The sequence below is a fragment of the Scardinius erythrophthalmus genome (genome assembly GCF_964197995.2).
Source record: "Scardinius erythrophthalmus genome assembly, chromosome: 20".
Lineage (NCBI taxonomy): Eukaryota > Metazoa > Chordata > Actinopteri > Cypriniformes > Leuciscidae > Scardinius > Scardinius erythrophthalmus.
In genome coordinates this window covers 11,957,638-11,983,080 of record NC_138240.1, presented here as the reverse complement: position 1 = coordinate 11,983,080, position 25,443 = coordinate 11,957,638, and the positions used below count along the sequence as shown (strand labels likewise).

Genomic DNA, 25,443 nt, shown 5'->3' with positions numbered 1-25,443 from the left:
CGACTCCTCTAAGGTAAGCTCGTATAAAATATCCAATCACAGTTATTGCTATCCTCTCCCAATCTCTCTTCGTCTATGTAGGTCTAAGCGTTTATAGAATAAGGCGATACAAGACCCAAAGGCCGAAAGTCAACCAGTGGCTTGTCCAGCTGAGCTGCATCCATTTCTGAATGGTGTGGCTGGCCATGCCATCCTGCAGACAAAAGAAAAATATTTTAAACAAATATGAATAATAACCTGCACAGAAAGTAAGGACCATACGATTTCAGGGGAAGTGGCTTGTACCTCATCGGAATCCATGTCATCTGTACTGGAGCCAAAAATAGAGCCCAGGTATGTAAAATGGAGCACTGCTAACATGCTAAATGTCCCATTAATTAAATATACCCACAATTCCTAGAGAAAAAAATAGGAAATATACAAAAAAATTACATTTTTTAAGACATAAACTGAAAAAAAAAAATGTTTAGTATACTATTTCAAATTATAACTCTTTTTTGTGGCTCTTTACGTTTTCTTTTTTTTTTTAAGATTGCTTAAATAGCCATAATGACATATACAACACCTTTTTATGTCTGTGTTTGCAGTCAGATAGGCATCTCTTGGAGAGGACGCAAGCATTTAAAATGATTGACAATCTTTTTCTAAGCACTGAAACACAGAATGAAGGCATAGTCTGTCAAATACACAACCAAAATCCAAGATGAAAAACAACCAATAGTGTGAAGAGCACTTAGAACATTAGAAAATTTAAAATTAGAACATTTAAAACATTTAATAATGTTTTTAATTATTGCAATAACTGAAAACAGTGACATGAGCAATAATAAATGTCTATGCTTAAATAACTGTACCTGTAAATAACAGATACTCACCGTGTTCAATATATGTTATGAAGCCTAGTGTAAATAATACTGCCACAATGTGGAAACTTAGACCCTGTATGCACAGAAATACAGTATTGCATTTATTGTACTCTTGAGAAAGAATGCAATAAATTCAAATTCAAATTCAAATTAAAAATAGACCAAACGCACTCACATGTAGCAGAGCGCTCGCTGTGTATGTCAAGATAATGGCTGTGAAGCTCCCATATCTGAGAGCCTTCTTAAACACATCTAAAAAAGGAGGAGAAATGACACTTACCCATATACTTGGAGGTATTCAAAATATAAAATATACAAAAGCCTGCTTTAAATAAAAGCTGGTCATTCTGTTCATTAAAGTCTTTGGAGCTAAAATATTTAAATTAAGTTCAGAGTGCAATAGAACCAATACAAAAATTTTAGAGAAGCCATTAACAAACGGAAAGAAAGAAAAAACACGTACAGGTGTTGAGCCAGCGGGACATGGGCAGGTTCCAGGACGTGACCACTTCAACCATAGACCTGGGAAACTCAACATTAAGTGGCTTTGCTATTGTCATGTCCCTGGAAAGACAGAAATGGAATGACAAAAAGAGAAACTGAGAGAAAGAAAGAAAGGAAGAGCATGAAATATTGATCAATTAAAAGTAAATGGCAATTATAATCTTTAATCATTGCAATGTCAGAAATAAACTTTATTATTTTTTTATTGAAGCTAGGGTAGGCAATGCTTTTCATAAACACTTTTTTGTTATATCTTCTGTGGAAGCCTCAGGACCAAAAAATGTTCGCCCAATCATTGCATTCAAAAAGATAAGATTTATGAATAGGATTTATGATATATTAATATTTATATAGGATATATTAATTAAAAATATATTGTCATCACATATTGCTAGCCTCTCTGAAATTGCCTTCCCTAGCTTTATATGGAATAATAATTTTAGTAGTAGTAGTAGTAATATTTTATTAACAATATTTGCCATTTATAATCTTTTTTTTTTTTTTTTTAAATAAAACAAAATAATTCCTATAAAATAATCAGACAGTAGGTGTAATGGCCATCAGTGTCTTGAGACCACACTAAACATAACATCAAGCCTATTTAGATTAGATTACTGTGCATATGAAAAAGAAGGAATTTCTCATGGGGCATGTTTGTCACTTTCAGTCCCCTGTTTTATTTCTGACACTCATTGGTATTATGTGAATCTGTGTAATTTATACAAACCACTTAAGATTGTCCTTCTCTTCTGTGAACCCAGCACCTGCCAGTGTGGTTGTCGTCTCACCAAGGTAACTTACAAAGTAATTACTGAAATGGAAGGACAGGCTGTTCTCATAGGCCTGTAGCCACCTGATGAGGAGAATCACAAAGCTGAAGGTTATCACAGTTATCCCAGATCAGAGAGAAAACCACAGAGACTGTTGGGTTTTAACTTTAAGGGCTTGTGCATTTCTTACCTTTTAATAGAGCCTCTGCATTGAAATATAAAATGAAAATTCATTATTAAACACAAAATGCAAATCCAAAATGCCTAGTCTATTAATGGACAGAATTCAGAATTCTCTAACCATCATTATTTTAATTCATATTCAAGTAAATTTCGCTGATGTATGGATGTTTCATGCTTATATTAATTTGTCTTTATTCCCCATGATCAAATTTTATAAATGTATTAATAATATAAGTAGGACAATACCTCATCTTTCGCTTCTTGCTAAGGAAAAATATGAAAACAGATCAGTCAAACATTAAAAACCTTCACTGAGCCACAGATAGCATTAACATGTTTGATATTAGAAGAATCCATCCATACTTTACACTTTATTGCTCACTGAATAAACTATACACTCAAATTTATACTCACTTGCGGAGCAGCTTGTCTCCAAAGACTGGGATGAAGTAGGGAAAGAGATAGGGAGCAATGCAGTTGGAAATGACCAGACAGATCTGGCTCTTTACACAGCAGAAGATTGACTTCATAAACCAGGAGGCACTCTGGAAAATATCAGATAGATGCTCTAAAGTGCTGATGGAAAGCTCTCATACATCTTAAATTTAATTCCAATACATTTAATTTAATTTTAATACATCTTTAATTCTAAATTGCATTAGAACGAAAGCTGGCAAATTTGAGACTCACAAGTTTTCGACTCTCTACCGCATCCATGTAGCTGCTGAAACTGATCCAAGGCCCAAATATGACAGTCCCCACAAAGTAAATGTAGCCCATGAACTCCACTGGAGAGGGAACTTTCTCCACTATGCCTTTGTCCAAGTCAAAGGCAAGAGAAACTGCCTTCATGGCCACTACCATCTGGGAACCTGGATGACCACAACAACAATTTCATTTTAAATTTAGTCAAAATTCAGTACAGTAAATATTTACCATCCTGGTCTAATAGTCACTGTTGTCAGATAACAAAACAACAACAAAAATACTGACCTCTCATTTTATGCCAGGTTGTTGTATCCATCATATGCAACTCTCTGAAACAGAAAGAACAGAATCTTCCAACTGTATCTCTAACTCTGGGGAATATATATATATATATATATATATATATATATATATATTAGTTTTGATCAGGATTATTGGAACCCATGGTAAATAAGGTAAAAAATGGCTGTAAAAAATAAATCTGCATTGTTTATCCTTTGTGAAAATCACATTGTGAAATAAATGTTTTTCTCCAAAACACGTTGGCCACAATTATTGGCACCCCTATATTTATTTTTATGAGTAAAATATCTCTGAAGTATATTTCCATTAATATTTAAAGTTTTTAGCACACCAGGGTGACTAGGAACATGAAATTGTCCAGCTATGACTTCTTGTTTCACAGGAGTATAAATATGAGGAAACACAAAAGCCAAATTCCCTTAATCATCCATCACAATGAGTAAAACGACTGGACCTTCAAAAGGGACTGGATTCCACGGTCAGATGAAACTAAAAAAAGCTTTTTGACAGCAAACCCACCAGATGGATTTGGTGCAAACAGGGATAATAAAAAAAAAAAAGTATCCCATGTCCATGGTTAAATATACTGCTGGATCTTTAATGTTGTGGGCCTATTTTTTGTTGTAGGTCCAGGAATTCTTGTTTAGATACATGGTACCATGGATTCTAGCAAATACCAACAGATAAAAAATCTAAACCTGACTGAGCACAAAATGAAGCTTCTGCCATGACCATCCCAGTCCCCTGACCTGAACCCTATAGAAAATGAGTGGGCTGAACTGAAGACAAGAAGTGCCAACATGGATCTAGGAATCTGAAAGATCTGGAGAGATTCTGTATGGAGGAATGGTCTCTGATCTCTTGTCAGGTGTTCTCCAAACTCATCAGGCATTATAGGAGAACAGTCAGTGCTGTTATCTTGGCAAAAGTAGGTTGCAAAAAGTATTTAATAAAAGGGTGCCAATAATTATGGCCAACATGTTTTGGAGAAAAAGATTTTTGAATGGCAGTGTACAAAAAAAACACTATATCCAATAAATATATATATATATATATGAAGAGTTCAGATGCAAAAGCCTCTAAGTGCCATCTGTAATTTTCTTATAGAATGATCATTTTTATCAAGCTCATATATTTAAATTCAGTAATTTCACTTAATTGCCATTTAAGTGAAATTACTGAATTTAAATATACGAGCTTGATAAAAATGATCATTCTATAAGAAAATTACAGATGGCACTTAGATGCTTTTGCATCTGAACTCTTCATATATATATATATATATATATATATATATATATATATATATATATATATATATATATATGAGATATATTTATCTCAGTATTTAGTGTTCAAATCCTTCAGCCTAATTATTCATCTCCTCATCTTAACTATTTCCACTGTAATCAGATATACAGTACGCATTGACTACATTGTAAATACTATGTATAAAAATGACGAAACAGAAGAGTATGAGAGGAGGACATACCCTAGAAGAAGGTAGATAAGGATAGTGATGGACAGGAAGGGTCCGCGGCTGCTGGAATGACGACACAGGAAGAGGATGAGGTAGCAGAGGAGGCTGAGAAGCACCACCCAAACCATGTGCAGCTCGAAGAACAGGAAGAGAGTGTAAAAACCGCCCACCACTGTACTCAGGTGTTTCAAGAAAGAGGGCAGACCTGAGAGAGAGGAAACAGCTTTAAAAAATCTATTTTTAACATAACATAATTTAATTACATGTTTTTAAATATGACAATTCTGTCATTATTTATTTCCTGTCATGTATTTTGAAACATTCTTCTTTCCATGGAACACAAAAGAAGTTATTTATAGTAGAAGTGTTTTATCGCACAATGAAAGTGAATGGGATCGCAGTTGTCAAGCAAGATACAAAGCTATCATATGGCTTCAAAAGACTTGAGATATGATACATTGTACATTACCTACTTTTATAGTGAATTATAGCATTTTTGTCTTTTTTGGTGGTTAAAAAACATCTGGCAACTATTCTTCTTCCTTGAATATACAAGTGACATGAGGGACTATTCCTTTAAGATTACAATACGTTATGTGTTGTGTCAACCCTCTTACCCAATCTCCACAGCAGCCTACATACTAGGCAGATGAGTAGCAGCTGCCATACTTGTTCTAGACCCTGCTGGACAGTTGGAAGCAAGCAACCGAATCCCAGTTCCTGGAAGAACTCCTGTCTGCTTAGAGCTCCCATTGCTATAACTCTGAGAAAATAATAATAAAATTTGAGTTTGTACCATAAATAATAAGATCAATAATGTCAGGGTATTTGGTATGAGCAATGACAGATGCTTTAAGCTTCAAAGGTAAAGCTAAGATCAAGGCTGAATTGTGACCCTGGATCACAAAACCAGTCTTAAGTTGCACGGGTATATTTGTGGCAATAGCCAACAAAACATTGTATGGATCAAAATTATAGATTTTTCTTTTATGCCAAAAATCATTAGGATATTAAGTAAAGATCATGTTCCAAGAAGATATTTTGTAAATTTCCCACGTTAAATATATAAAAAAATGATTTTTGTGAGTGGATGCAGTACAATCGCCAATAGAAATGGAGAACTTTAAAGGAGATTTTCTCAATGTTTCGATTTTTCTGCACCCTCAGATTCCAGATTTTCAAATAGTTGTATCTCAGCCAAATATTGTCCTATCCTAACAAACCATACATCAATGGAAAGATTATGTATTCAGCTTTCAGATTATGTATAAATCTCAATTTTAATAAAATTACCCATAAGACGTCCAGGGTCCAGGGTTTTGTGGTCCAGGGTCACAATTGAGGTCAGTGTTTGTAAAATTAATCTCAGGGCTAGGCTAATACTGAATCCAATGCACCTATATGTCATGATTGCAACAGCTTTTAGAAATAGAAATATATATATTTTTATAATTCCATTATAGAAATCTATTCTCATCAGGATGGGGGGGGGGAGACCTTCTTGTTGGTATTCTGAATATATTTGTTATTATGACACCCAAATGTTAAGCCATGCAATAATCTTACCTCTGCAAGATGTTAAATACCCTTACACCGCAGTGCAACCAGACCGGACGTACGAGATGCAAGCTATTTGTAAAATCGACATCAGGTGTTATATCCTTTAAATGGGAATGATAATAGCTCAAATGTACAATTCGTTACAGAGCGCGAGAACGGAGGAGGACGATGAGCACTTCACCCCCACTACCAACTCAGACAGCGATAAACCGCAATAGGAATACGTCTGTAGGTCCCTAAAATGTCAAGTTTTGGCATTACATACCATACATTCTCTTATATTACATAGTTACAGATGTATCTTTTTCGACTGGGTTCTAATCTAATTATTGAGAATTGTGTTGGGCTTCTTACAGCACAATCGGTCCAGATGATACTGGCAATGCGCCTGATGTGGTGGTTGATGGCTGATTCCCATTGATGCTGTCCGTCGTTTATGATTACAGCGTTCCAAAGGAGCCCGACGACCAATCATCTTTCTGAGCATCTGTGGCTGAACCAATCAGAACGAAAAGGCGGGGCTTTAATAGTCTGAGTGCGTGTTGAAATGTATTCAACGTATATGGGGGTATAATAAACAAGCTACTTAGTAATGGTTTTAAATTTGCTATATTAAAATATACATTTAAATGCTATACATTATTTCTGGCGAAATATATCAAGTCGTATGTTGTTTTGTGACAGTTCCAATTATAAAAATTGCAATTTAATAATTAAATGCACAACTTATCAGCCTGCATATATATTGTATGTATATAAATGGCCTGTTTATATCGGTTTATATAGGTACTTTTATTTTGAAAAGTGTGAAGTTGGTGAGGCGGAAGTAATTAATTAAATATTACAACCGGATTTTTTTTTTTGTGAAGCCGTTAGTGAAAATTATCTTAACAAGCCGGGTTTTTTTAAGGTTTGTTGAAATATTTTTCTAAATAGAAACGTTAAGCGAGAACAGGCAGCTAATTACTGTTGGCCGTTCCGAAAGCGACAGTATCTGTCAGACACCCATTCAGTGGGTTGCCAGCTTGCAGAAGGTTTGGAATTGAAGTTGAGATTTAAGAAAAGCAAGCAATTCATAATTAATTAAATTACAAGTTGTATGATGGCAGGGCTGCTCTCTACGCAATATAATTCCGCATGGAGTAAATTACACCTGTTAAGAAACAACCCTGCCCTCTCAGTTCTAACGAGCACTCAACGTAAATACAGCAGTAAGGATGGAGCTGGGATTGAGTATTTACACAAAAGTGTCGTACCGACCATGCACTACCAAAAGAGTTTACCAAGGTAAGAGAATTACTTAAAATCACAAACATGAGATATAGCCCACGCCAGAGAATTCATTTCTGTGACGCTGTGCTTTGATATTGTGTCTGTGATGTTGAATCGGATTTTAGTTGGAAATACTATAAGTAAAACGTTTGTATACGACAGTTTTAAGTCATATTAGAGAATGTGGGTGAAAGTGCAAAGTCTACGCTTAGTTTGCAAGGGGATGGGGACACGGTGTTACACGTAAATACGCCCCCCCCCTGCCTCAATTTTCGTTCCCTCGGCATTGGTCCGTGTTACATTTTAGAGGAAGAATTGCATTTGTTAATGAATTCAGTTTAATTGAATGAAATGTCCTTGAAGGGAAATTGTCTTGAGCTTGTGATGCTGTATACACTACCGTTTAAAAGTTTGGGGTCAGTTATATTTTTTAATGTTTTTTTTAAAACATGTCTCTTAGGCTCACCAAGGCTCACCTATTTGACAAAATAATTTTTACAATTTAAAATGATTTTTTTTTTAATTATTATTTTACTATATTAAAAAATGTAAATAAATAATATGATGGAAAAGCTTAATTTACAGTAGCCATTACTTCAGACTTCCAAGTCACAGGATCCTTCAGAAATCATTCGAACATGCTGATTCGGTGCTCAAGAAACATTTCTTATCATCATTGTTGAAAACAGTTGTGCTGCTTAATATTTTTGTGGAAACAGGATACATGTTTTCAGGATTCTTTGAAGTTCCTACGGTCAGGATAGAAATCTTTTGTACTGTGTAAAAATTCTTTACTTTGATCAGTTTAATGCAACCACAATGAATAAAAGTAATAATTAGTTGTTGTTTTTTTAATCTTACAGACCCCATTCTTTTGAATGGTAGTGTACATTAAAAAAAACATTGTTAAAATCAGAATTTAAATAAGAGTAGTAAATAATTATACCAAGTAAAATATCTCACAATAAAATCCATTCAAAATGCAGTAAAACAATACAAAAGATGTAAGCAGTACATTAAAAAATATTATACAATACAAAACCGACAAATACATAAAACTTTCAATGAATTTGTTTTCCGAAAATCATTTTACATGATATTTACAGGTTACCAGTCCCAAAATTGGAGGATACTATACAGAGATATTTGGCAGCTCAAAGGCCCCTGCTGAATGATGAACAGTACAGGTAATAAGCAATATATCAACTCATTCATTTCATATCTGAATTAATTTGAATTTTGATATTTTCTGATTTCTGTTCCCTTGATATCCAACAGTAATACAGAGAAAGTAGCTCACGATTTCCAGAGCGGTGCAGGCAAGCAGTTGCATGAGGAACTTGTGGCCTTAGACAAGAACAACAAGCAAACCAGCTATATATCAGGTGGGATATATCTGTATCTATCTATCTATGTGTATATATATATATCACATAATAACAATTGAATTTTGTTTTAATTGTAACCTCAATTCAATGAATCAATGAATTTCTCCTTTTTACCTTGCAGCTCCATGGTTTGACATGTACTTGTCTGCTCGGGAGTCTGTTGTGCTCAACTTTAACCCCTTCATGTCCTTTAACCCTGACCCCAAACCTGAGTACAATGACCAGCTTGTGCGGGCCACCAACATGGTGTGCTCAGCCGTCCGGTTCATGAAGACCCTTCGTGCTGGTTTGCTTGAGCCGGAGGTGTTTCACCTTAACCCCGCCAAAAGTGACACGGATAGTTTCAAGAGGCTGATCCGATGGGTTCCCCCCTCCATCTCATGGTTTGGAGCCTACATGGTGAACGCCTATCCTCTGGATATGTCCCAGTACTTCCGCCTCTTCAACTCCACACGTATACCCAAGTACAGGCGCGATGAGCTCCTCACAGACAACAAGGGCCGCCACTTGCTCGTAATAAGACGAGGCAACCTGTATGTGTTTGATGCGCTGGATCGGGACGGCAACCTGATAAAGCCTGCTGAGGTTCATGCTCACCTGAAATACATCTTGACAGACCCCACAGAAGCTCCTTCATTCCCGTTGGGTGTTCTAACCAGTGAGAATAGAGACACCTGGGCAGGCTTAAGACAAAAACTGCTGGAGGCTGGAAATGGCGAGGCTCTGCAGTTAGTAGACACCGCTTTGTTTTGCCTCTGCCTGGATGAGGAGGTGATGAGAGACCATATTCACATCTCTCACAACATGCTTCATGGAGACGGCTGCAACCGCTGGTATGACAAGTCCTTCAGTATCATTTTGGCTAAGGACGGACAGGCGGCCATCAATTTTGAGCACTCTTGGGGTGATGGCGTGGCCGTTCTCCGCTTCCAGAATGAAGTTTTCAAGGACACCACGGAAAAGCCTCTGGTGGGCCCTGGCTCCCAACCCGCATCCGTGGACTCTGCCTCTGCAGTTCGCCGAATAGGGTTCAAACTTGACGAAGAGTTAAAAGCTGGAATCACAAAAGCCAAAGAGAACTTCCACGCCGCCGTGTCAAAGCTCACCATCGACGCCATGGAGTTCAAGAAAGGTGGAAAGGAGCAACTTAAGAAGAAGAAGCTGAGCCCGGATGCCATCAGCCAGCTTGCTTTCCAGATGGGCTTCCTCCGGCAGAATGGCCAGACTGTCGCCACATACGAGTCCTGTAGCACCGCTGCCTTCAAACACGGCCGCACAGAAACCATCCGTCCCGCTAGCATCCACACAAAGCGCTGTGCCAAGGCCTTCGTCCAGCAGCCCGGACAACACACAGTGGAGCAGTTACAGGGGCTGTTGAGTGAATGCTCCAAATACCACGGGCAACTCACTAGAGAGGCGGCCATGGGTGAGGGCAGCAATTCAACAACCTTTCAGTCATATTCATGTGGTGTCTTGGGATTTTAGGAGACAAAAACTGATTTTTTTGTTAGCAAGACTTGTTTATTTTAACCAGTATTGAGCAAGTTAAAGGGATGAAAATGAAATGTTCTGTCATCATTTACTCGCTATCTTGTCATTGCAAACCTGTCTGACTTTTTCGGTCTTCTCTGGAACACAAAAGAAGATAATTTTTTTTTGTCCATACAATGAAAGTTATTGTGATTCAAAACAACATTAGACCCCATTGACTTCCACTGTATGGACAAAAAAAATAAAAATATCTTCTTTTGTATTCCACAGTCACACAGGTTTGGAACAACATGATGGTGAGTAAAAGGGATGAAGCATCAAATTTAGATCTTTAGTTCACTCTCAGCTTATTTCATCATTGTCATTGTTGCTTCTTTGTGTATTTTCATCTAGGTCAAGGGTTTGATCGCCATCTTTTCGCCATGCGCTACCTGGCTAATTTCAAAGGAATGGCACTGCCTAGTCTGTACCAGGATCCTGCATATGCCGCCATAAACCATAACATCCTGTCCACCAGTACTCTCACCAGCCCAGCGGTCAGTCTGGGCGGGTTTGCTCCTGTGGTGCCTGATGGTTTCGGAGTGGGCTATGGTGTTCATGATGAATGGATCGGATGCAATGTGTCCAGCTACCCTGCCAGAAATGTTCATGAGTTCCTTAAGTGCGTTCACAAGTCCTTGGAAGACATTTTTACAGTCCTTGATGGAAAACCCATTCATTGAAAGTGCAATTAATATTTTGAAGTTTATTAAAGCACTTAGCCTATGGGCTAGTCTGAATGTAGTGCATTTATGTTTTACTTTTATTAGATAAGGTCTAATAATGTTATTAGGTCTGTAGGTTTAAGGTAGAACTAATAAGCTTTGTGGATAGACAAACGTGACTGCTTGATTTTAAACTCATACTAAAGTGATTGATCCAGAGAACTGATTATTGGTTGTGGGGTATAGGCAATTCTGTCCTAAAATCTATTATTTTTTCAATTTTTGCAGTGTATTTTCCCCATGTTCAGTTTTTTGGACTGCAAAATTCTGACTAATGTTAAAAAAAAATCACCAAATGCAGAATCACTGTAGCATACAAATAACTAAAAGACGAAAGATGTGCCTTATAAGATGTAAGAACATGAATACTGTGATTGTAAATATTGTAATAAAGCTTAATAGTCAGTAAAACGTTTTCGGAAAGAAATATTTTGTCAGCAAGGCTGCATTAAATTGATCAAAAGTGACAAAGACTTGTATATTGTTAAAAAAAAAAAAATCTACTTCAAATAAATGCTACTCTTTTGAACTTTACATACATCAAAGAATTGTGAAAAAGTTTCAGCTTCCAGAAAAATATAATGCAGTACAACTTGTTTCAACATTAACTTGATCATAAGGACTGCTTCCTCAGCATCAAATCAGCATATCATAGAATGATCTCTGAAGGATCATGTGACACTGAAGTAATGAAGATTCAGATTTGCCATCTTACATTTTAAAATATATGCAATTATTACTGTTTTTACTGTATTTTTAATCAAATAAATGCAGCCTTGGCCAGCATAAAGGACCAGAAGTGTACATATTTTTTCTTCTATTTTGAAGCTCTTACACTCACATCTTACCATTAAGGTGTAGAAAAGATCTTTTGAACGTTTAAGAAATATGAAGCACATCAACAGTTGAACAAGTTTTTATTTAAAAAAAAACAAAACAGCAAAACAAAGCAATATACAAATGTTGAAAATAGCTCAAGGTCAAACAATAAACTAAAACATTACTTTCATCCAGAATAAAAGCAACCATGCAGTTAGATGGGCTTGATTTTGAAGTGGAGGCCGATGAGACTGAATACGAGGCATTTGAGGTCCTGGACCAGGTAGTAGAAGACTCGGAGTCCCTCCGGATCCCTGAAGAGCAAGATTGCAAATGTCTTGTAATACACATTACAAACAGTAAAACTGCAGAGAATATAAAAGGGAAAGCAATAGAATGCATGACAATACTAAATACATGAAGCAGAATAGATCTACAGTACATTACAATAAATAATTTGTGTTACTGCAATGCCATGTTTCAAGATTTAAGACAGTAGTGCAGAAGAGATCAAGAGGAGATTGTTTATGAACTAAAGAGTCCATCCATGAAATAGACTTACTTGGATTGGTTGACATCAATTAAAGATCCAATTTTGGAGGTTGTGAACGAAATGTGTTCATCACCGATGACAATCTCCAGTTCCTATGAAGCACAAAGAAGAGCAATTAGGATGCTGAGTATTACACCTCACATGGTGACCAGAGCAAGAGTAAAGAAATTGCTAAATATATGTTCCTACAAACCTGTCGGCCGACTCTGTCTGGAGGGGGCCACAAGGCATCATCTTCTTTTGTGATCTCACTGTCGTCAATGATTCTCTTCAACTCTTCCATCACACTTTTATGTACATAAGCCTGAAATAGGGAAAATCTTGTAAGTTACACATTCTACTATTCAAAATGCTGCAATTGGCAAAATATTGTATGTTACGTCATCATGCAGCTGACTTTACCTCTTTTCGGATCATTACATCGTTCTTGTAGTTACTGTTGTTTGCATATCTCAGCTTTCCTGAATGAAAACAAAAATATCTATTCATATTACATGAAAGCTACTTATGAGAATATTTAAGTCACTTTGAAATATTCTATCACGAAAACAACAATTATTCACCAGAAACATTTATCAAGTTAAACTAATTAAACTCAAGATATCAGACTGGCAGTTAAGCACTTAAAATGTTGTTTAACATGTTAATTCGTTTATCTACAGAAACAAACCCACTAATTTGTCATGACTAAACAAATTAACAAGTAACACAAGTTTAAACAGATGGAAAACGGCCAGGTATGAAAGCAAGCTCAGAATTCAATAGAAAGGCTGTTAGCATTTAGCAAGCTAAAGTTGGCGCCTCGCTTACCGTCCGGTCTGAACTCAAATTCCAGAAATTCGTGGCCGAATTTACCTTTATGGCCCACATAGTACCTCAAATAAAAGTCACTTGTGGACATAACTGCACAGTAAAGAGATGTATATATCTAAATAACCGCACGAACACACTTCCTTCAATGAAACGATTTAGCTTCAACGACCAATAAGAAATCGCATGCGTACTGCAGGTCGCGTTGTGACGTCGCGCACCGGTCGCATAATGATGATGCTGCACCTCGGCTTTTTTTTTTTTTTTTTTGCAACTGGGTCTAATGCAGTTGACTAAAAGTACAACATGACCCCCATGAACCTGTTAGTGTTGCTGTATTCTTTCATGTTGTCTTTGTTCTAACCTAAACCATTGTGTACTTCTGTCCAGCTTGCAATAAAGTTCTTAAAAAGAGGGATTTAGGTTACAGACTTATTTTCTCTCATGCAAGCAAATGTTACTACAGCACTCAGGTGTCCATGTGTTGAACTGAGGCAATGAACGTGGGTACAAAAACTTTTTTATTCAGCTTTGCTGTCAATCACTTTGTTATGCATGTTAAACATGATGATACAGTTGTCATGGATTTATTAAACCACAGAGACATTAAAAAGGAAAAAAAAAGCCCATATCCAGCTTCAAGAGTAACATTTTAAGATAAAGTATTATTAATACTCATTGCAATGTCACAGAAATGCTGTTTTAAAGCCTTGCAACTGTAGTTCTATTTGGTCCAACAACAAAAGCATGCAGTCTTTTCCAGTTTTAGTATGGTTTGGCTTTCTTTGCATTTTGCACCCCTTTTGCAAGCACCAAAACTCAAAGGCATCAATAATGAACATATAGGCTTATGATACATCATGCAGAACACCCCTTTTTTGAAATCCCTTCCAAAACCACTCCTCTTCACAACAAGACAATGTTCCAGACTAGGATTTCTTTCTAATGTCAACATAAATAGGTCACATATTCTGGAAAAATCAGTATTAGCTATAATCACAGACAGTAGTGTGGGATCCAACTAATTGATAAATTGCTTCTTGCTAAAAAAATCTTTGGAATCCCACAAATTTCAGTGAAAACAATGTATTTGCATCAATTTCAGTCAAGTAGGATTACACACTGGATGTGCAAGTTGGTAAAATGACAATGAGATGAAATCATGATTTCATTCAGGGATGAACTGTGTGGTTCAGTGAAAATAATTGTTTGTAAGGTGTACTGCATTTTTGAAAGCTGGTGTTTAAATCTGTGCTAATATATCAAAACCCTGACGAGAGGTATTAATATCTTTGTTCAACAGCCTGGATGTTTGAGCAACCAAGTGTTATCTAGAAAAGTAATATTTACAATATTTAGCCAATGTAAAAAAAAGGAACAGTCTGTAATTTCACATGGAAAAATGCTATGATGGCACAAAATTTGTTGCAGAGGTTTCAAACTGGTTCTTGAGAAGCATCTGGTAAGACATCTCAAAATAATTTATGACCATGCTGATTGAATCACACATCACACCTAAACGAGACTAAGGCCCAGACGTCAACAAAAGATTTGTAATAACTTTGGGGTGAGAATGCCTTTGACAACAAAATAAGTATTCAGTTTGCAAAATGATTTTTTTTTGCATCTGGCCCAGGTATAAATGATGATGATTAAATGTAATAACCTGATGTTTAGATGACGTCAAAGAGAATCGATCATATTCAATCAAATAAATATTCACATCATTCAATAATGGATCATTTGGAATTTTCTACATACAATTGTAGATGAGTCACCCTGTATAATAGCAGCAATGTGAAAGAATAAATAAAATATAAAATGCTATTTTGAATAAGAACAGTACGCAGATCAATGATTAACCAATTTTAAGTGAAAGATTTCAAGATCAAAAGGTAGATAAGATTTCAAGATCAAAGGGAAGATATATGGGGTTTAAAGGTTGGATTGCTCAGGTTCACATCGCTGCATGATTTCAGAGCGCCTTGAATAGGCTTTTTTGTAGCTCGAAAATAAAGAAAAGCGAGCTACAAGGGAAAATATGTATTGCGTATAAAAAAAATTAAACTGCTTGAATTGTGAACACATATGCTGAAAAACACAAAGTTAACTCTTTGGTGAGTTTGTCAAAGTGGCATCATGGTGTAAATATTATGGGTAGTCTGGGCATCTATGAAGTCACAACACAGATTAAATAATGGTTAGACCAAAAAAAAAGAAAAAGAAAGAATAGAAAACATGGGAAAAAGCATCACAAAGGATCAGAGAATTCCATTCAAGTAAGCATCTCCATTTGTATAAATGCTTCTCACAGTTCTAATTAAAGAGAATCATGAACTGAGTGTCAAATTGCAGTATTAGAGTCAAGGATACAGTACATAGTATATGAACATAAATCTCTTGACAAATAGATCGCTATTAATGCTAACACTGCACAATCAACCACTGGACTTGGTTTTTAAGTACATGACCATTCTGAATGAGGATCAGTTGGCATCTCTGTAAATATTCTAGAGGTGCCAGGAGTCTGGGTGGCCACTGTAAGTAACACTCAAATGTGATTCGACTGCAGTTCAGTGTACAATATATATGGACATAACATAGGCAAATTTAGTCTTAGTTAGCCTGATAACTGCTCTTTATTTTAGAGTTGTGGCCTCTGATGTTTTCTATATTAAATGTAGAATACAGTTCTTTCTCTTTCCTTTTAGGATAAAACTGAGTTAATGTTTTCATTTGTAGTAACTACACCCTGAGAGGCCTGTTGTGACCTAGCAACACTGCCTGAATTGTTCAAATGAAATAGAGGAATAAATGTTTATCCTTCAGCAAGAAATACTGATCTTAGGGACATCATATCAATAATGCCAGAATACTAAAAACTTATTCCATTACTGACAACCAAAAAAAAAAAAAAAAAAAAAAAAAAAGGAATTTTAAAACATTGACTGTTTTTGGCCTCAAAAGGGTTTTCCAAGGATGCAAAAAAACATAAAAGGTTATTTAAATACATTTACAAATGTAGTTCTTTCTGATAATAAAATAATATTAATTTTTTAAAGATTATTTTCAGTCCTCATTACCATGGAGTCATGAAATATTTAATTATTTGCATCCCCCCTTTATTCAACAAACCTACTCTCAAAATAAAATGCTAAAATAAATAGTGAGGAAATATCCATTTTGACCTTTAACAATCACAGAACTAGAAGCTTATCTTTCTAACTCCTAAAAACATCAAGTGTAGCCAGTCCAAAAAAAACAACAAAAAAACAAAGGAGGAAGTAGAATGAAATAAAAGGCAGTCTTTGAAATTCTTGAGTTTTTCGTGATTCTTTTTGTCTTATACAATGTTGGCTAATTAAAAAAAAAAAAAAAAAAATGCACAAGCAATCCTTTTTTTCTCTTGCATCCATCCTTCAAACATTCATTCTCTACTGCATTCCCTGATGTCCTGGTATAGGGCTGGTCAATGTGGCCTGCTGCTGGACTCTGAGGGTTGCCGTTTACGCGGTGTGTTGTGGCCGTTGAGGTATCCATTTAAGCGTTTGTTCAAGCCACCATTCAGAATATCCTGAATGTGCTGCACTATCAAATTTATGGCAACTAGAGAGAGAGAGAGAGAGAGAGAGAGAGAGAGAGAGAGAGAGAGAGAGAGAGAGAGAGAGAGAGAGAGAGAGAGAGAGAGAGAGAGAGAGAGAGAGAGAGAGAGAGAGAGAGAGAGAGAGAGAGAGAGAGAGAGAGAGAGAGAGAGAGAGAGAGAGAGAGAGAGAGAGAGAGAGAGAGAGAGATTGTTTACAAGTCATTGTTTATTAAACCATTTTTATGACCAATAAAAATCATAAAAAGTTGTCATATACAGTATGTTGGTGTGTGTGTGTATATATATATATATATATATATATATATATATATATATATATATATATATATATATATATATATATATATATATATAAATATAAATATAAAAAACATTTTCACTTGTTTCACATGTACTAGAAGTACTTCTACGTCTAGTACATGTGAAACAAGTGATAAAATTATTTTGTGTTTTGGAGTGCTGGCCTTGATAGGCACCCTCAAACATTCCTATTTTCATAACAATATATGTATATGATAAACCGTTCCAAAACATTTCCATTTCCAGGTATTTGTATCTCCTCTATTTCATGGTAAAATCTAATAGCACATTTGGACAAACATTCAAAATCTCACCCAGATTATCAACTCCCCTTGGAATGATCACATCAGCATACTTTTTTGTCTGAGGGAAAAAGAAAAACAAAATTGAAGAAAAACAAAATGAGAAGCCCTGAAAAGACAAATTCAATATGACAATCAACAACAACATTCCACTGGGCAAATATTTCACCACCTGTTTCCTCTTAAAAGAATGTCAGAACCTGAAAGACTTATATTGGATCCGTATAGGCCTATCAATGAAAAAAAAAAAAAAATGGAGCTAATAAAGGGTCCTTACATATATTCTATATAAATAAAATTTTATTTTTAATTTCCATTTATATAAAAACAAAATAGAAGGACCATTTATAATATATTTGGTACAAAAAAAACTGTAAGGTTGTTTTGCAGTTCATTATAAGATATCACAATATTACTGTTTTTACTGTATTTCTGATCCAATTTCTGCATTTCTCAGCCTGAGTGAGCACAAGAGACTTCTTTCAAAAACATGAAAAATATATGGCAACAGTAATGGTAGCGTGCGTGTGTGTGTGTGTGTGTGTGTGTGTGTGTGTGTGTGTGTGTGTGTGTAAATTGAAAGTAAACACCATTAATTAATACATACATACATAAATAAAAACTAATTCCAAATAGTAGGTCAGCATACATGGTAGAGAGTGTTTAAAACTTACTGGCAGACAAAATTCCTCGAAGGCAGGCTTAACAAATGTTATGTATTGGCTTAGCACTTGCTCTAAGTCACGGCCTCTCTCACTGATGTCTCTCAGGACTATATGCAGAGGGGAATGAGAAGAGAGAGCGAGAATTGAAAGATGGGAATCAAATTGCACAGAAACACATAGCCCTATCACTACCACATTATGATTTTTTTTTTAGATCCATTGATCTTGATGAAACCCACACACACCTCTGCGTGACAGGCGTGTATCTGCATCCGTATCCACAAACAGCTTCATCTGAAACAGATCTCGGATTTCTTGCGAATAAAACATAAGAATGCCTTCAAATAAAACCACGTCTGCTGGATAAACAGCAACCGTCTCTTCTTTCCTGCATATGTGTAAGGAAAACAAAAGTGTTTCAGGATGCAGGAAATACCTGAACAAACAGATTATGTAACATCAAGATAAGGCCCGTTTCACATTGCACTCAAGTCTTGTCTAGTGTAAGACAAGAAACAGCAGTTACAATTAGTATTGAAACTGCTACTTTCCTGGAACCACTCAATATGCGCACCAAAATAAATACACGCTTCTTACACGTTGCTTTCATGTGTGGTTCTCACATAAAAACAATACAATACAATGATAATAGGTTAAAGGGTTAGTTCACCCAAAAATGATCATTTACTCACCCTCATATTCCAGATCTGTATGACTTTGGTTAATCTTTAAAATACAAATTGTAATATTTTGAATGAAACCTAGGAGGTTTAACCTAGGAAACTTAGAAGATGCAAAAAGGTCATAAAAGAGTCGTAGAACAAATACAAATCGAACGGTTTAATCCAAGTCTTGTGATGAGATAAAATCGCTTTAAAATGATGAACAGATTTAATTTAGGCTTTTTGTGTTTCGAAGATTAACCAAAGGCTTATGGGTTTGTAGTAATGATGAATTTACTCAGAAATATTATTTTTGAATGAACTATCCCTTTAAGCTATCTAAACTGTTCTCAAATGGGGTCTGAACTGACCTTGAATGGGTAACAAAGTCGTAGACTGGAATTTGGACCGTTCTTCCCTCCATGATATCACACAGGGTTTTGACTATCAACTCATTATCAAACGCATCTGTGAGATGGAGTAACAGAGGGTCAGTGAGACAACACAGAATTTGTTTTAAGGTTTCCTGATCTACAGGACGTGGGAAATCGAGAAAAAGCAAAAAAAAGCACTTGTGCTGCTGCAGAATGAGTGTGTATGAGGGTGGCTGAGTCAGGCAGACAGTCACTCACACACACACACACACACACACACACACACACACACACAGTCTGGATTAACGGTCATGGTCTGATCTGTATTCTGCTCACAATAACATGCTGCAATAGGCATCGTTATTTGCCAATACAAAAAGCACACATGAAGAACCATAAATCAGGTTAAAAAAAAAGTAAATAATATAAACTAAAATTATATCAATGTAACATGAGATTTTCAAGCTCTTTTACCTGGGTGGTCAAAGTTAAATTGTCCTTTTAGAGCCTTGGCCTTTTGTTCGGGGGTCAGTACCCTGTAGAAACTGTCCTGACTGAGGATGGCCACCTGCCTCTGATGATGGTCGATCTTATTCTGGCCAAGGAGCTCCATAATCTTCCCACAAACTGATGACTAAACAAAATTAAGAAAGGATTGTAGTTCAGCACATATATGCTTTAACAGCATGTTTCAGTTAGTAATCATCATTTAAACTGAAATTCTGACAAAATGGCCACAAAAAAAAAAAAAAAAAAAATCATGTGTAATTCCTGTGGGTAGCCACTAAACTTGGTTAAGGAACTGGTAACAGTTTTGCATTCAGAACTAAATAATAATAATAATAATAATAATACTACAAGATATGAATTATTTTCATAGTGTTCAGTTCCATTCAGTGGCACCTAATATTTTTTTTTGTACAGTTCTGACACCTCGTCCTCAGACTTGAGCAATTTAGTTTTAAATTTAGTTTTTAAATTTAAAGTTTTAGCATTAAATCATTTGGATTAATTTGACTCACTCACTGAACCGCACATCATTAATTTCATCATGACAAAACATGAATGAACTAAGAACTGATACAGTGTTACCTTGAACAGTACTTAATGTCACCATGAAATAAAAAAAATATTCTTATTTTTATTGAATATTGCAGTATTTATTATAAAAAAAAATTATCGAAGCACATCTTAATTTATTTTTAAAAACATGTGCCCATAATCTTTAAGTCCCACCCACTCTGATTTACATAACAATAGGGAAGCAAAGACTATCGCAACTTGTGTTTCATGCGACTTTAAGGCTAGTTAAACATTCACATTATGACTATTGTTAGTGGCATTTTGACACAAAACAATGACATACATTAAATATAAATATCACTAAAAATCTTTCAGTTATTACTTTTAAAAGTAAAATCACACCACCCACATTCAAGGCATAAACACAGGACTGTGTTTCTTCAATCCCTAAATGCCTTGCTTTGCTGATATAATAATATACATGCCTATTAAAAAGATAAAACAGAGGACTATAACCTACCAACACACACACACACACACAAAACAGTTGACACCCCCTGTACAAAAAAACCCACAAACCATGATCAGTTACGAAAACACACAGGTGTTTGTTCACATTGTCACTGAGAGATTTCAGCAGCCCGCTGCACCTTGAAAATGTCTAATTCACTGACTATCCTCATAAAAACTGATCTATATTCCCAAGGCAGTCTACTAATGAACACCATCATTTGATATATTACATGATATGGAGGAAGGAGTCACACCCTGATGAGCCCGGCACAAAAGAGAGAGAAATGTTCAAGGTCTATGGTGTACTTTTTCAAATTGCTGACTTAATCATGATGAGAAATATGAATACTCTAACACATCCTTAATTTGGAAAGGGTTCATACACACTCTGCAAAAATGACTAAACTTACAGACACAAAGTCGTTTGATGTATGACGTAGAACTGACTAATAAAAGCTACTATTATGAAAGACCAGAAAGTATAACTTAGTGATCAACCGATAATCGGTTTTGCTGATATTTTCCCGATATTTAAGCATTTTCGGTTTTGTTATATCGGATTCACCGATAATTCACCATTTTTCTTTTTTGCACTCTTTCAGACCCCTTTGTTTACTAAGTGTCTTTTGTTATGCATGCAAAAAGACAGTGAAATTACAGAAATTATAGCATGGAAAAAAACAGTGTTGAAACAGTTTTGTTCAGTTCAGTGCTGTTATAACTGTCAAAAAAAGAAATAATATGTATCGATACACACATATTCAGTATTGATAACAATAAAGAGACAGGCCGCAGTGCAGGCATCTCCAACTGAATCCTGCGGAGTCTGATGAAACCCTGCTGTATCTAACCTATGAGTATGCGCTAAAATGTCTTGCAAAGCTTTCCCTCATCAGCTGCAATGCTGCCTGCCAGTCCCTCAATCCATTTAAAGCATAATCTACAGTTCAAGCTGTCTCAAGCCCTATTTAAAAGAAGCTACACACATATACACAAAGCATATGTTAAACAAAAACAGCCATCCTCTGCTTCAAGTCATTCATGTCTTTCAAAACACAATGCATTTCTGACTTAAGAGTTACGGAAAGCATTGACTTTTGTCACTCACACACAAATTAATCACAGCTCTGCTCAAACACATTCATTGCATTAACTTTGTGTTGCATATAGTTTTGTGAGAATTTTACCTGCTTCACAGTAACTAACAATCACCAAGAAAACAGCTCCTCTTATATTTATAGCAAATTTCAACTTCAATTTGGCATGCTGGGTCCTTAAACCATTTTGAAGGTGACACTCAACCATATTTTTAAATATAGTGGTGCACTCAAATGGACAAGCAGCATGTTGAACAGTGAACAATAAAGCACTAATTTGTATTATTTACTAGTAAGTGGTAACACTTACTGGTAACAAGGTTCCATTTGCTGCCATTAGTTTTCCACTGTGTTTAAGTCTTGCAAAAAGAAGGGGAAAAAGAGCTCAAAAACTTCTGTACCCAAGATCTATGAACCTCAAGCAAAAGTAGCTTCCAACCCAGTTCGCATGCTCAATGGCCTCTTTCAGTGACATCTCTTCTCTGATGGCTTGTTTAATGGTGTGAGGGCAGGATAACCAGTCACTCACATTAGATCATCAGCAATAGCAAACCACAACAGTCCATTGATCCAATCATGATGGTCAAAATTAAGTCCCACCCTACATTGTTTTCTTGAAAAGCCGTTTCACTTCTACGTCACAATAGGAAAGAAAAGAATATCGCAACTTCTGTTTAATGCAAACTTTAATTCCCAAGCAAAGCTAAGCTGCGGTTTAGAAATGTAATGTGAATGCTATGGAAAGTGCACCTATAGTGTGTTGTGTGATGTATGCTCTCAATGCAAAGAAATGGCTGCATTAAACGAACTTGCTTCAGTCAACTATCTGCTTTCTAGAGCAGTTCCAGGATGTAAACAAACTGGTGTCCTTAAACGGCACACTGAGTGGAGAGCATAACATATTAGCACTGGGCAAAACATCGAGTGTCTACATGGCCAAAGGAATGATAACATTCCGCTTGAGGGAGTCTATACAGTCAAAGCATTTTCACTGAGAAAATAGACTACACGTTCTCCAGCAGTGTGGTAGAGAGAAACCTGCACACCTGACAGCTGGGAGATATAGCAGTCACAACATAAGCAAACAAGATAAGCTAACGGAAGACAGAAACAGACAAGTTATGTACAGAGACTATTTAAATTATGACTAAACAGAGTGGTCATTAAATACACTAATAAAAATGGTGACTTGAACTTCATTGGTCTTTCCAGCAACTATGGCCAATAATAACATAAAAACTGTTACACACACATTCACAAGACAAAATCTTGCACACAAACATAACACTAAAGTCTAGATTATGACATGCTTTAAAGTCATAATAAATTGAAATTATGAAATAATAATGAAATAAATCTAAATTATGAAATAAGTCAAAATTGTGACATTAAGAAGTAGAATGACATACTAAGTCATAATTATAAAAGAAGTAGAAATTGGCATACTAAGTCACAGTCAACATAATTATGATTTAGTCTACAAAAGCATGTTTTAATCCATAGGCTACATAAAAGAAAAATACTACAAAAAAAACCCCAAACATATAATGTATACATTATGTCATTCAAAAAGTAATTACATCAGCTACTTGCATTGGTTTTCTCTCTCTCTCAAAAAAAATAAAAATAAAAATAAAATTATGGGAAAATATGATCTATAAATATTTAAAATGACAACTTAGAACAAATCGAAAAACTTCATTGGAGCAGCTGTCTTGACGCATCACTGCGTACGCACGCACGCACGCCGCCTTTACGCACGTAAATGAGGTAAGATGTGACACATTCGCTGTGCCGCTGACCCCAATAACGTTAACTAACAAAAGCTCCGCGATTCTTCTTCTTTATCGTCCATATTCAGGAGTTATTTACGTTTAACGCTAATCACACATATATAGAACCTGTTATCTCATTCTCTGATATCACACACTCCATTAGCCCATGAAACAAAGACCGTTCTTTGTGCTTGTAGCCTATAACTGTTATCCTAGCGGATAATGCTTCATTCATTCACATATAATAACTATAACCGCAAAGTTAGACTTTCCTCACACCACGTTGTAAAGTAAAACTGTTATTAGGGTGTTCGTCAGCGGATGGGATTTTACAGAATCTGATGGAATGTCAGAGCGATTGTGGTGATTTACCAGGCGCAAGTTTCATGCTGTTCTCTAACAACAAAAGACAGACGTGGTATTTTGCTTCGATACAACAACACCTGATCCATCCTGTTATTTTTCGCAAATGAATTAAACTGGCTCTTGAGCACTTCAAAAGAAAATCATACTAACGATTAAATGCTTATTAATAAGTTGGTACGTCCACCATCGCCGTGGTGTTTGTATGGCGACGGTGTGTGGGAGCTGTCTATAACAGGGAAATGACCAACATTTTTGTTTTTAAGGCATATAAACTACTCAATATATTCTTACTGTACGTGTATTTCAGTTTTAAAATACTAGGCTACCATACTGTATTAGTTATTACTTTCGTCTAAATGCGTAAACTTGATTTAAAAAAAATATAGAAAAATAAGATCACTTAAATGCTAAAACACGCCCGTTTTTGCATTGGACCTGTCAAACCATCTCGGGGAATAAAATACATTTTCACACTGATGATTCCGTGACAATGAGCCACGCGGTCACTGTGCGCTCATCTCATCTCATCTCATCTCTGTGACAAACATACAATCAAACGATAACTAATATTCATGTAACGTAAAGCAGAATGCCAACCTTGCCGCTGGCAGTGCCGCCGGCTACCCCGATGAGGAAAGGTTGCCTGACAACATGCTCATTTTCGGCTTGATTGTCCAACTTGCTGTCGCTGTCTCCTGCCATGCTGTCAGTGGGCGCACTGAGACTCTGGGCTGCTTTAACCACGGCGAGCAGCGGCTCCTCCTCCTCCCCCTTCCTTTCAATTGTGTCTATCCTTTTCCTTTGCCCTTTGTGTGTGCAATTACATCTGTTAGTTAGAATTCTTAGATATCCAGATTGTAAGAAAGTATGAAAAGTTTAAAAAAATCAGCATTAAATTCGAATAGTGTGTGTGTATGTATAGATAGATAGATAGATAGATAGATAGATAGATAGATAGATAGATAGATAGATAGATAGATAGATAGATAGATAGATAGATAGATAGATAGATAGATAGATAGATAGATAGATAGATAGATAGATAGACAAAAACAAGAATGAAACAAAACTATTAATGAAAAAGTATACAATGTGTACTGTATTTGTGGACTATCCACAAATATCTGTCAGTACCTTGTGTCTTTCAAATCATCCCTTAGTCATGTACTAATCCATTTTCCAATCTAAATGTCGGTGATAACATTTGACTGAAACTTTTTATATATAGTTTCAGTCAAATGTTATCACCGACATTTAGATTGTAATATATATATATATATATATATATATA

General features: G+C 35.8%; 4 protein-coding genes across 4 annotated transcripts; 1 reads left to right on the top strand and 3 right to left on the bottom strand.

Annotated features, from left to right (window-relative positions):
* Positions 1 to 91: 91 nt before the first annotated feature.
* porcn (porcupine O-acyltransferase) lies at positions 92 to 5,571 on the bottom strand (the record flags this gene model as incomplete). The annotated part of the gene is made up of 14 exons (XM_081348806.1): positions 5,432 to 5,571; positions 4,827 to 5,019; positions 3,317 to 3,360; positions 3,014 to 3,195; positions 2,738 to 2,868; positions 2,570 to 2,587; positions 2,331 to 2,345; positions 2,098 to 2,223; positions 1,330 to 1,430; positions 1,042 to 1,118; positions 876 to 939; positions 566 to 651; positions 286 to 396; positions 92 to 193 (listed from the first exon to the last, which is right to left on the bottom strand). Exons 1-14 carry the CDS (start codon positions 5,565 to 5,567, stop codon positions 92 to 94), a joined length of 1,386 nt encoding a protein of 461 aa, XP_081204932.1. The 5' UTR covers positions 5,568 to 5,571.
* Positions 5,572 to 7,191: 1,620 nt separating this feature from the next.
* cpt2 (carnitine palmitoyltransferase 2) lies at positions 7,192 to 12,083 on the top strand. The gene is made up of 5 exons (XM_081348805.1): positions 7,192 to 7,661; positions 8,753 to 8,833; positions 8,925 to 9,031; positions 9,156 to 10,460; positions 10,919 to 12,083. Exons 1-5 carry the CDS (start codon positions 7,474 to 7,476, stop codon positions 11,245 to 11,247), a joined length of 2,010 nt encoding a protein of 669 aa, XP_081204931.1. The 5' UTR covers positions 7,192 to 7,473; the 3' UTR covers positions 11,248 to 12,083.
* Positions 12,084 to 12,189: 106 nt separating this feature from the next.
* On the bottom strand, positions 12,190 to 13,923 carry magoh (mago homolog, exon junction complex subunit). The gene is made up of 5 exons (XM_081348804.1): positions 13,472 to 13,923; positions 13,064 to 13,122; positions 12,855 to 12,965; positions 12,671 to 12,753; positions 12,190 to 12,422 (listed from the first exon to the last, which is right to left on the bottom strand). The coding sequence occupies exons 1-5, from the start codon at positions 13,560 to 13,562 to the stop codon at positions 12,323 to 12,325; spliced, it is 444 nt and encodes a 147-aa protein (XP_081204930.1). The 5' UTR covers positions 13,563 to 13,923; the 3' UTR covers positions 12,190 to 12,322.
* Positions 13,924 to 15,324: 1,401 nt separating this feature from the next.
* Positions 15,325 to 24,964, bottom strand: uck2a (uridine-cytidine kinase 2a). Its single transcript, XM_081348381.1, has 7 exons — positions 24,750 to 24,964; positions 19,853 to 20,012; positions 19,376 to 19,472; positions 18,588 to 18,730; positions 18,352 to 18,449; positions 17,690 to 17,738; positions 15,325 to 17,077 (listed from the first exon to the last, which is right to left on the bottom strand). Exons 1-7 carry the CDS (start codon positions 24,852 to 24,854, stop codon positions 16,941 to 16,943), a joined length of 789 nt encoding a protein of 262 aa, XP_081204507.1. The 5' UTR covers positions 24,855 to 24,964; the 3' UTR covers positions 15,325 to 16,940.
* Between the last annotated feature and the right edge of the window lie 479 nt (positions 24,965 to 25,443).